The sequence below is a fragment of the Meleagris gallopavo genome, chromosome 1, assembly GCF_905368555.1.
Source record: "Meleagris gallopavo chromosome 1, MGAL_WU_HG_1.1, whole genome shotgun sequence".
In the NCBI taxonomy this organism is placed as follows: Eukaryota; Metazoa; Chordata; class Aves; order Galliformes; family Phasianidae; genus Meleagris; species Meleagris gallopavo.
Genome location: NC_139404.1, coordinates 82,856,981 through 82,868,269, shown reverse-complemented (window position 1 = coordinate 82,868,269; position 11,289 = coordinate 82,856,981). Strand labels below are relative to the sequence as shown.

The 11,289-nt window shown below is 40.5% G+C and overlaps 1 protein-coding gene across 10 annotated transcripts in view; it reads right to left on the bottom strand.

Moving 5' to 3' along the window:
• Window positions 1-339: 339 nt before the first annotated feature.
• Window positions 340-11,289, bottom strand: part of ST3GAL6 (ST3 beta-galactoside alpha-2,3-sialyltransferase 6) — a 42,533-nt gene continuing 31,583 nt past the window's right edge. For 8 of the 10 annotated variants that reach the window (XM_085238417.1, XM_010719973.4, XM_085238387.1 and 5 more), the window contains 5 exons: window positions 9,175-9,270; window positions 7,410-7,596; window positions 6,187-6,324; window positions 2,669-2,821; window positions 340-1,173 (listed from right to left, as the gene is read on the bottom strand). In XM_085238417.1, the coding sequence (XP_085094543.1) occupies window positions 1,093-1,173; window positions 2,669-2,821; window positions 6,187-6,324; window positions 7,410-7,596; window positions 9,175-9,270 (655 nt within the window). In that variant the 3' untranslated portion in view covers window positions 340-1,092. The remainder of the gene's footprint in view (window positions 1,174-2,668; window positions 2,822-6,186; window positions 6,325-7,409; window positions 7,597-9,174; window positions 9,271-11,289) is intronic. The other 2 variants (XM_085238434.1, XM_085238442.1) reach the window with 1 other exon arrangement.

The following is an 11,289-nucleotide window of genomic DNA, read 5'->3' as shown; positions in this document are numbered from 1 at the left end:
ACCTCAAGAGATGTAAACGGTAGCCAAACAATAATTCAACTGATGCAATCTTACATAGCCCCTAGCACATTCTGCCACCAAAGACAGGAACATTTATTGTTCATACTTATGCATTTAAGAGTTGTAAATGCTTTGCAGCATGCGAAAAAGGGGATTACATTTGGAAAAAATATATTGTCATTCTTGCAGGAGAACAGAAAGACATACTAGATCCTATCCTGAAGTCTGGGAATCCAAAAAACAGTGCCTCTAAGGTTAAAATCAAGTGTGAACATCTCTGAGCTCCCATTCCTGTTGTCACCTGGAGGAAGCAAGAGACACAAGTAATCAAGACAAAGCTTCAGTCTTCAAACTCCCTCTGTTCTAAGAGAAGTCAAAAACCATAAAATTTATTGGAAGCACAGCACAGGTCCTATGTTTTCTCCATAAACCAGTACAACATGAGCATTGTCAATGCCAGCATCTCCAGTAAACAGACCAAAGGGTCTTCACCTTTGGCACACACAGACAGCAGTTCAGAGTCGATGACCAGTGCAGGTTGTGGCTTCTTCACAGAAGATGGATGTCCTCTGCTCAGGAGGAGGGCAGAGTGAAATCTGTATGTTCTGCATATTTCCCCTACCCCCAAACACACAGTAATGACTTAAAGGCATCGCTTTTAAAGCCACTTTTGTATTACAAGATTCAAGCATTGACATCCATCCACTACTTGAATAGTTGTCTCAGTCTCTTAACAGTGTAATCCTTTTGGAGGACACTAGAAAAGAAGGTATTCCAGAGAAGTAATCATTTGGAAAAAAGTTCTTGCTGATAAATAAGTAATGTGAATCACATTTTTATACATCCCTGATACTTTCAGCTGAAAGTTTTGTGTTTTTCCCATTAAATAGCTTCACAGAAATTCAGTTAGGTCATCTTGGAATAGTCCATTGTCCTCTGGCTTAGAAGAAGCTTCTGCCTTATGAGGTTTCCTTGCTGTTTTTCAACAGTAAACAGTTACGTTGCACTTAAAAAATAAAAATGTCATACAAAAAATAAAAAATTTTGAAATCTTGAAAATAGTGATTGTTCTTCATATTTTCCATCCAGCTTTCACGTCAAATTGACCACAAAGTTCTTGTCTATAAGCTTCTTCAAGAATTTCTGCTCAGCACTGATGTCATGGTATTCATTCTAAAGAGATGTGAGGGAATAATCATCATTAAAAAATTAAATTCATTATATTATCCGAAATATCACCTCATTGCTCCTTCCTCCTAATTTCCCATGAAGGAAGATGCTAAGAGGCGGACAAAAGACTTCCTAGTATTGGCTGTGGTACAGTCTTCCAAGAAAACAGATGAGTGACCCTAGAGCTCAAAACTGGACTAGACTTTCTATTAGGACACAAACCAAACTGATAAGGAAATGGTCTCATGGACATCCTTCCTTTACCAGCTCTCCCACCTCATCTCTGCGCTCATAGACAACAGCTGCTTAACCACATTCGCAACATAAGCAATCAGAAAACAAGTAGTTCTCAAAGCTCAAACCCAGTTCTCAAAGAGTGCTCATTTGCAGCTTCAATGCATCCTGCCAGTCATCTTTCCAACAAGCCAAAACTAACTCATTTTTAGTGTTCTATCATGCAGGATCCTGAATACGTAAGAGATCACTGAGGTTTAGTGGAGGACAGCACAAGGAAACCCAGAAGGCATCCACTGCAGACAGCAGAGAATGCAAAGAACCTGGTACATCAGGTTAGCTTACTGGAAATCACCTGCAGAGAGGAACCTCAAATTAAAGGTGAGTTCAGTGTCAAAGAAAAATCACTTTTGAGCAGAGAGTACCTAGGACTCCTCAGAGAGATATGATGTCCTATGGACGTTGCCTTATCCTTCCTCTTCAGAAAAGGGAGGAGGAGATAAAATAGGTCCCACATGGAACCAGTGTACCACACTGGGGTGTGCATGTGTAGGAGAAAACTGCTCACACTGAGGTAAAGGGCCGAGATGAAGATGCTTGGAGTACAGAGATGAAGGCAAGAGCAGAGACAAAAAACAGAGACATAGTTGTAGCAAAGCCCTTCTTTGCAGGAGCAAGAGGCTTTGCTGATGTCTGCCAGCCTCCTGCTGCTTCTTCCTCTGGTGAGCTGTGGCTTCTCCCTCCTGGAAATGCTTTCTTCTCCTATCCCTTCTTACGAGCTGCTTTTCTGCTTTTCATTTCTGAAATTCATCTCTCTTCCTTACTGCAAGTTTATGGGTCTTTCACTGCATTCTTTATCCTTCAACTTTTTTTATTAAAGAAACTTTGTAACTATGATCACTTTTGCAAGTAGCTGCCAAAGAAAAAGAATGGAAATGTGAACAGTGCCTACTCATGTTCTAACAGTGCTAGCAAATACGCCTTTATGAACAAGAGCTGTGCAGCCATCATTAAAGGAAAACAGAACACACAAATGGACAAATTAACAGACACACTACAGAATAAAATTTAACTCGAGGGACACAAATACCATTATCCACATTTTTCAGAAGCAACAGCAGAGATTAAGAGACTTTAAGCAATAAAAACCCATGAGCAGCAGAGAAGATGGGAAGCCTTTCTAACCTGCAGTTCCTTTTATCTAACTGCACTGCCAGCTGTATTTCCCTAAGCATGCCCCTCAGCATAAACAAATGCGTGTTACCTGCATCATCTGAGACATTGTCTCGTTGCCATAGTAGTGCAAAGAACTGTTCCTGTCAGTGAAGTCATATTTGAAGCCCGCCAGGTGAACTTCATGACAAATGTGAAATGCTAGTGTAATGGCAATTAGTCCTGTTGTTGGATGCTTGGGTTTCTAAAACGAAACACAAACAACATGCATACATAAACAACCAGCAGCTTCACATGAATAGCAAAGATAAGAAAAGAAGAGCAGATACCAGGGAACCCTACCAGGGAATCCAGCTCTTCTACAGATGTTTGGCTTTATATTTGGACCCCCTCCTGCCTCCTAAGAAGCATGGTGCTGCCTGCAGCAATTCCATGGCAAGTATACTTGTCAGGTCAGCATCACATTAGCTTCTCTGGTTTCTAACAAGGGCTGAGCACACACTGTGGCCTTCCCTCAGTAGAGCAATCAGCAAAGTCTCTCCATCATTCTGCTCAGAAACCTACTTTCATGAAATTGACCTGATCTCAACACATTGCAGAACATGTCTCCTCCATTAACTTTGAATTATCAGATGCGTTTCTAGATGTTGGAGATCCAGACAAACATGATACATCTCAAATCTTCGCACTGCCAAACTAAAGAACATGAATGTTATTGCTGTATTAAGTTGGCTAAATTTCAACTTTTTCAGAGCAGTGAAATTCCTGAGGAACAGCTTTAGACCTTCCCACACTATTTCCATTAGAGGAAAGTAAACTGTAGATAAAACTGCTCGTGTTTCCCTACAGTTGATAGCTCAGAAGTAAATGCAACTTAAAACGTCAAGAGCAGGTGATAAACAAGTGATTCAACTACTGAAAAATAAAAGTATCTAACTGAAAATGTAGACTTCTTGTAAGAGAGCAGAGAACAACTCATTGCAACTGTCTTATTCTGCGATAACGTACATGATTGTTCTAGCAGTAGCTAAAATACTGAGGAATTAAATTAGGCAGGATTTTACAATGAAGTGATCTCTTTCGTTAGATCACAGCTGATGAATTTTAGAGGAGAAATTCCCCAGAAATGGACAAAATGTTCAGGCAGACATGCCTGGTCTGGCTAAAACAAAAGAGACAGTGGCACAGGCTGTCTAAGGAGATGGTGGAATCACCATCCCCAGAGGTGTTCAAGAGCTGTGTAGATGTGATACTGAGGGACATGGTTAGTGGGCATGGTGGGGATGGGCTGACGGTTGGACAAGATGAACCTTGGAGGTCTTTTCCAACCTTAATGATCCTGAATTCTGTGAATTCAGAGACCAAATGAGCTGAACAGTTCCAGTAGTTGCAGTCAAACCCCAGCTGAGAAAGGAAAAAAAAAAAAAAAAAAAAAAAAAAAAAATCACATCCTGTTTTCAACTTTTACTCAAGGCTCAGTTTATTTGCCTCTGAAAACAAAGCACACAAGCCAGAAGTAGGAAATTCTGGGTGGAGAAAGAGTAGACGTATTCTGTGACAAAAAGTATTTATTTCTGTTGTATGATATAGAAACAAAACCCTTGGGAAAAAAACACATTACTAATATCAGTTCTGCAAGCCTAATAAAAATCATAATATTGGACTACCATGTTTTATGTTATTTTGGGGGGGTGCCCTTATTATGACTTCTGGAGTATTCAAAAAACAATAACATCAAATTAAAATACACACCATTGCCCAGGGGTCCTGCCAAACAGAACAACCTTCCAAGAGGGGCCAATAGCATAACATTGTGGTGCACCTATCAGTCCCCAAAATTATCACAGGAATGTTACATGTCAGGAATACTGCTAGTTGGAAATCTTGGGAGTATCACCAGCTGCAAACTAAATCTCTTCACCTCTGGCTACCATAAGCATACAGCTCAGAGGAATATACTAATGAAAAGCAAAACTGCTTTTAAAATATACTGTCATGCTTTAAGCATGCTTTTTTGTCCAACCAAACCTCAGAGAAACCCTTGAACATGGCAAAGGAAGAAGCCTTGATCAAGCAAACTGATTTTCTGTGGATTCTGCTAAGCAGAACTGCTGCCACTTAAGCGTTCCTAGCATGCCCTGGCTTACAATGACACTTGTTCACATCTGATTTCACAGTTGTTTTTCCTGGCTCCGTTAACACCATCATAGTTACTAATAGAGAACTGCTTGCTGGACTAGGAAGAAATGCACAAACAAGGAACATAATTTTGGCTTAATGGAAAATGCAGCAACAGTAGGGAAAGTAACAACTGTTTATGGCATTTCCTCCAGGCAGAGGGGGCTGAAGCACAGGACAGCAAAAGGCAGTACCACACAGACATGCTACACAACACACCTCTGTGAAATAAGAGAATTGAGGACTTGAACTCAGCCATTGCTGCTGCCTGGGATGAGAGGCTCCAAAACCCCAAAGGATGGATCAAGGGGGCTGCGGAGGAGGCGGAAAGGGGAACTACATCCTACCATGGACATGGACTGCTCCAGCTTTGAGCAGGACAGGAGCAGAAAGCATGCCCTTCGTTCAAAGCAACAGAGCAGCCTGCACTTTGTGTTAGCTCTAGGACATTACACACATCTGCTTGGCTCACTGACAGCACCAGTCCTACTTTTACTCACACTGACAGGGGAGCTTTACATAAACTAACAGAATGGATTTCTGAAGCCATGAAAGCCATGGATGCACTGCGGCCCTTGAGGAGACCAATCGACCTCCAGCTTCTGCGTTGCCCTCTTCTTATCCTCAGCTGAAGAACTAAAATGCCAAGGAGCCCTGGCAAGCATCTGGTGGATACTCCACAAACAAGTTGTCAGAAGTTCCCACACGCGTCAGGTAATCATGATGAAGCAGCTCTGTGTAATGACCATGACCCCAGGGAATAGCACTCATACAAGCATCTGCATTACATAGTGCATGGTCAGTCATGACTGCACAAATGAGCTCTCCAACCTGAAGCCTTAACTTTCATCCAAAACACCCTTCAGCCAGATGATAAGAGTTTAAACGTATTTTTTATATCCAAATTCTTGATTTACTCATTACAGTGTTTGGCATCAAATCACTGAGTATAAGAATGCTGTTAGATATATGCCATTAACATGGGGCTGCTTCCCTGCCCACCCACAGCAGAATGAAACTGCAGCAATGTTACAATCACAGGCTCTCCGTGCCTTTTTGTTGGTGATGGTTTCATTCTGTTTTCAAATAAGAAAAACAATCCCTACATTTAGTAACTCAGAACTCTTTAATATTTCTAGAGTCTCTACAGATCCACCATGTTCCAATACCTGCCTGGTTTCCCCTATTTTGAAAAAGGAATTATCTGTCTACGATGTTGTCTCATTTAATACTAGTGACTGAATCTGTAAGAGAGTTTTAGCATACAAGACTAGCTATTTTCTCAACTCAGTCTTTCCGTCTCTGAGCATCACCTAAACCCAAGCTAATGTAATACGATCCTGAAATGATATTCTAATGGTGTGCTATAATGAAGAAATAATTACTTTTTTGGATGCATGCAACTAAAAGGCAAAACCAAAGAAAGCTTACCTCTTTTTTGGGAAATCTTGTTGGGAAACGAAGCCAATCATAAGCTGTTTTTCTGGTGATGCTAGGATCAAGAACCCTGATTTGATTAGATTTGTATATCATGTTCAGTGCTGGTTTCTTCCAAAAGCCTTTAGCACTCTGTAACAGACAAATAAATACGTGTTATTTACTGCTATTTTTAACAGTTGATTTTGTTTTTGTTGCAACTCTGATTCTAATCAAAGTAAAATCTAAAGGTAGCTGTTTGAGGAAGAAGAAAAACGTTGAACCTTCCAGAGCTCAGAGACATACACCAAAATTGCGCTCTTGCAACAGGATCACCCCCTGCAGCAGTAGAGGCTGGGCTGGTTGGCTGGCTTTGCAGAAAGGTCCATGGTGGACAACAACACACACCATCACCATGCCCTGGAGGTAATAAATGCTCTTTGTATACTTGGCTCCTTTAACAAGAGCATAGGGAGCAACTAGATAAGCAATCATTCTCAAGTACTGCACCTGCCTGTGGTCTCACAAACACCCTTTTGGACTGCCCACAGTAACAGCATAAGAGCACTGATCAGGGGCAAGCTCAGTACAGGAGGGCCAGAGTGCACGACACGCAATGCAAGAAGGGTATGAGGAGGGTAGGTTTGTTCAGCTCATCTTCCAATAACTGGTAGAGGTTTAGAAGAGGAAAAAAAAATTAAAAAAAGATAGGACCAGACAGATCCTGAGTACTCAGTGCTCAGGATAAATCCTTTCTGTGAGAGTAGTGCAGCACTGAAACAGCAGTTGTAAAAATATCCCTGGAAATAATCAAACCTTTTCTGGACAAAGCCCTCAGAAACAGGTATGGCTTTGAACTTCTTCCCATTTTACTTGAGCAGGCGTTTGGTCTAAAGACTTCCAAGAGAGGTCCCCGATAACATTATTCTGCAATTTCACCAAGTGCACAGGATAAAATAACATAGGAAACGGCTGGAGCATTTGTGTTAGGAAATGAAGCAGTGCTAGAAGAGAATTAAAAGAAATTTCCAAGAAGAAAACTGCTTTGGGGTGAAGAACGGATTAAATGTGGGAGTGAGAAAGGATAGAGGCATACGATGGAAAAGGAAACTAAGCAGAGTGACAGATGCAGTATGATCCCCAGCCAGGAGGGCTAAGGTTCAAAGCAAACCAAGTACATCTCACAGAAGAGATATGCGGCAAGCTGAGCGCAAAAATGCGTAAGTAATTAAACTCACTATTTTCTGACCGCCTAATATCTCCCAAAGCCACTTTAAGTCACGTGGTTTGAAGACAATAATAACAACAGTAGTATTAGGGTCGTAGTGGATTGGATCTGAGAATATGGATTCCGGGTAGGAAAGGCGGAAAGTCGTCCTTCTCCCAACATCCTCTTCGTACCCTATAACAGGGCCATTATTCATCCTAGAAAGAACAGAGACACAGAAATGGCAATGACTACTCCAGACACACATCCTTTCTGTGCAGTGGTTGGCACACACACGTAAGTCTACAAGGCAGGCAGCATGTCCAGGTGTGCAAGGGTTTAGTGCCCTGGCATTCACTTATCACATTACATGGCAGATGAGCAGTTATCAGGTGCCTCCTGCACTCACCTGCTAACCTAGTAGGATCAAGAACATACGGGAACCCAGCCAAGGTGGTTTAGAGTACAACTGTACGATTGCTTATCGTATGTCACTCGAACGAAAGACCTGATTTTGTCTCAAACACAGCAACTGAAGATGATCGAGGAGAATACTTGGCTTGGAGAATTACTGACCACTCCATCCATATTAGATGATTTGAGAGGCAATTCAAGAATGTTTTAATACTCTTCACTGTCTACATGGGAACAGCGATTATGACTGTATACCTGATACTCATTCATCTTTGTTTATAGCTTTTTTTCCCCCCCTCTTTAAAAAAAATACATGCACAGCTGCCACTGCTTTGAAATACAACAGATTAGTAAGCAGCAGGCAGGTGGGTAAAGTCTCTTTCGCTCTGAGGTGCCAAAGAGGCTGTGTTTAACTCTTCATCTTGCAGATTTTGCTTGGTGGCTGCATTGCATACTCTTTGGAGCACAAAGGCACAGTTTCTCTACACCCTATTCCTGCCAATATGACTGATTGCTCACAACAGGAAGTGTGCTGCTTGGGAGCAAATGTTTACAAAACAAGGCATGTAGACAAGGGAACACTTCAAAGTTTTAATCAGAACATGTTTCAAATACAGAATATAAACACCACTTTTTTGTTCATTCACAGTAAACAAATAGGTAATGTAATTCCAAAGCAGTTTTGGTTTTAGAAATAACTGCTTTAAAGCGTGTAACACTGGCATACATGGACTTCTATTTTAAGAAGAGTAGATCCATTTAAGGCGAGCTTTTGTATTGAAGAATTAAATCCAAATACTTGAAAATAAGGTCAAAATAATTAATGGATCTTCCTTGTATAACTGATGGCAAAGTAAGAAAAATGAGACTGAGACAATAGCAAAACAGAAACTGAAGTGACAGCTCAGAGGTTTTACTGAAAGAGGACACACCATCTGACAGGACAGTTGCTGGCAGAAAGACTGTTTGATTAGTTACTATCTTGGTTTCTGTTAGACATTAGCCCAACAGTCTGTTTTCAGATTGTTTGGCATTTGAATCCTCCCTTCTTGCCTGTTCCTCTCTAAGACTTCCTTTGTTTCCGTGAACCAGACAGCTCTTCTTCAGACCCAGTATCCTCTTGTATACTTCCAGTATGAGATTGCTTGTTTCTTTTCCTCAAACATATTTCAATATTATATCGTGGATGTTAGGTGGACCTCACAGCATTACTTCTAATCCACTCCAAGCAATGAATGTGCCAGCAGAAAGGGGAAGACAAGCATGGTGTGGAACGTAAGAGGCAGGGCTGGACTCTAAAGCTACTGACTTACAATTTATATATTTTTTAAAATATCTACATGTAGAAAAAATAAATAAATAAATAAATAAATATCATTTACCTTATTATCACATCATATGAGTCAATTTTCCCCCCTAACGTCTTATTTCGAAGTACTCCTCCATTACCGACCACAACACACCGTCGACAGGCAACACTGTGAAACAAACAGAACATTGATAGGCACTAAACCTCATGTTTCAATACTGTGACGAATATATTTGTCTCACGAGCACGTAGCTGATGTGTTTATCTACGCTGCATCTTGGAACACTCCTTGTCTCCTACACAGGGGTCTCAGTTCTGTTTCATACACTAAATATTTCAGAGTATCGCTGCATTATTGCAGGGGCTACAAACATCATGTACTGGCTGCTCCTCTGTAAAACAGAATTTACATGCTGTTTTCTAATGGCTTACTGAACACTCAACTAGATTGTGATGCAGGTGCAATTCAGTAAACCACCTCTCCCACAACACTTCAGATTTTTCTCCATCCTTTTGAATTCAATATATATTCACAGCTAGAAAGCGTATTTAAAAAGTTTGTAAACAGAGATGCTACACTAATGAAATTGAAGTCTAACAGTAAAATTTTCCAAGGAGTTGTCCTGCATCTTCTAATGGTACCTTTTGCTCTCTGTTGCATATTTCAGTGCTAGCAGAAGGTATGCTTTGCTTGTGAAAGAAGAGTTGACAGGCTTGGTCTTGTTTCACTCAGGAAGCCTTTACAGAATGTTTGCAGTCCTAAACATCAGATATCAATTCCTATGGTTCTTCAAACAAGAAAAAGGCTTTATGCCATTTCTTACTGACAAGGATCATGATATGAAGCCATAAAGAATACTGTAACCTGTGTAAAATACTCAGTATGGCACTTTATGCAGTCTCCTCAGAGGGTCCGACTTACTTTTCTCAGTTGAGGAAAGTACTATTAAATAGTAATGAAAACAGTCCCAGATCAGACCGACCCACACTCAATGGACAGTGTAGTTCCCTACATTTCTTACAGAACTGTTGACACAGTTAAGCTGCACTGCATACAAGCTAAGGAAAACAAACTGGATGCAAAACCAATGCTGAAAACCTAAAGCTTATTAAAAATGTCAAAAGAAAATAAATGCCTTCAGTTTAAATAGCCATACTTCAAAAGAAATGCTGAGGTGGCAGGCTCTCACTTGCTGCTCCTAGGACTGCATCTGTAGAGGGAGTTGCCTCTATTTAATTAAATATATATATACACACACATATTCACGCATACTACATGTCTATTTTATATTTGATCAGGCTGTTAAATATCTCTAAATCACTACACACATATCTAACAAAATCCAGCACTGCGAAATACAGCTCTGAGAGCGGAGCGATACCAGAAAAAGCTGGCATATCTTATCTTTCTCTAGTATCCTAAACAGCTTAGGAGGTGCCAAGTGCTTACAAAAAAAAAAAAAAAAAAAAAAAAAAAAAAAAAGAGATCTTCAGCTAATGCCACAACTTCATATGACTTGACATCTCTGAAACCAGAGGCATAGAACCTGTTGCACCCTCTTGTCCTCAGTACCACCACAAAGTCGTTCCCTCTACTTCAGGATTGCTTCACAGCTCATTCATTTTCAAAGTATTTTTTTCAATCTACTTACATTATATCTGAGAAAACATGAACTTGCAATGCACGTAGATGAACTCCTGCAATGACTGCAGTAGGAGGAAGGGAGCAGAAGTTACCCTTATAGCTTTGTTACGTGCAAGTACAGCACAGAGCTCAATGCAAGACCCTACGGCACAGAAGCAGCAGTAACAAAGAGAAATGGGAGGGGAAGAGGAAAACCTCACAGAACCCATAATCAAAGTGATTAAGGTGAAATGAGGGAAAGATGAAAAAAGCACATCTTGCTTTTCTGTCATTTACAGTATGTTTCAAAAACATTGCATTTCAGTAATCCAGGCTGCAGATGGGTAACTGTGATGTACAAACCTCACAGGTTACAAACCTAAACAGGTGACTTCTATTATTCTGACCATGGCAAAGAGACAAGAAGTTAATTGAAGCTGCACCGCTTGTTCTTTCCTCTGTAGCTGAATTTTAAATTATTCCTTAGACTAAGCACCTTCCTACTTTTGGCCGAAGTAACAATTTAAGAAGCTTCTTTGCTAATATCCATCCTACCTATAATAG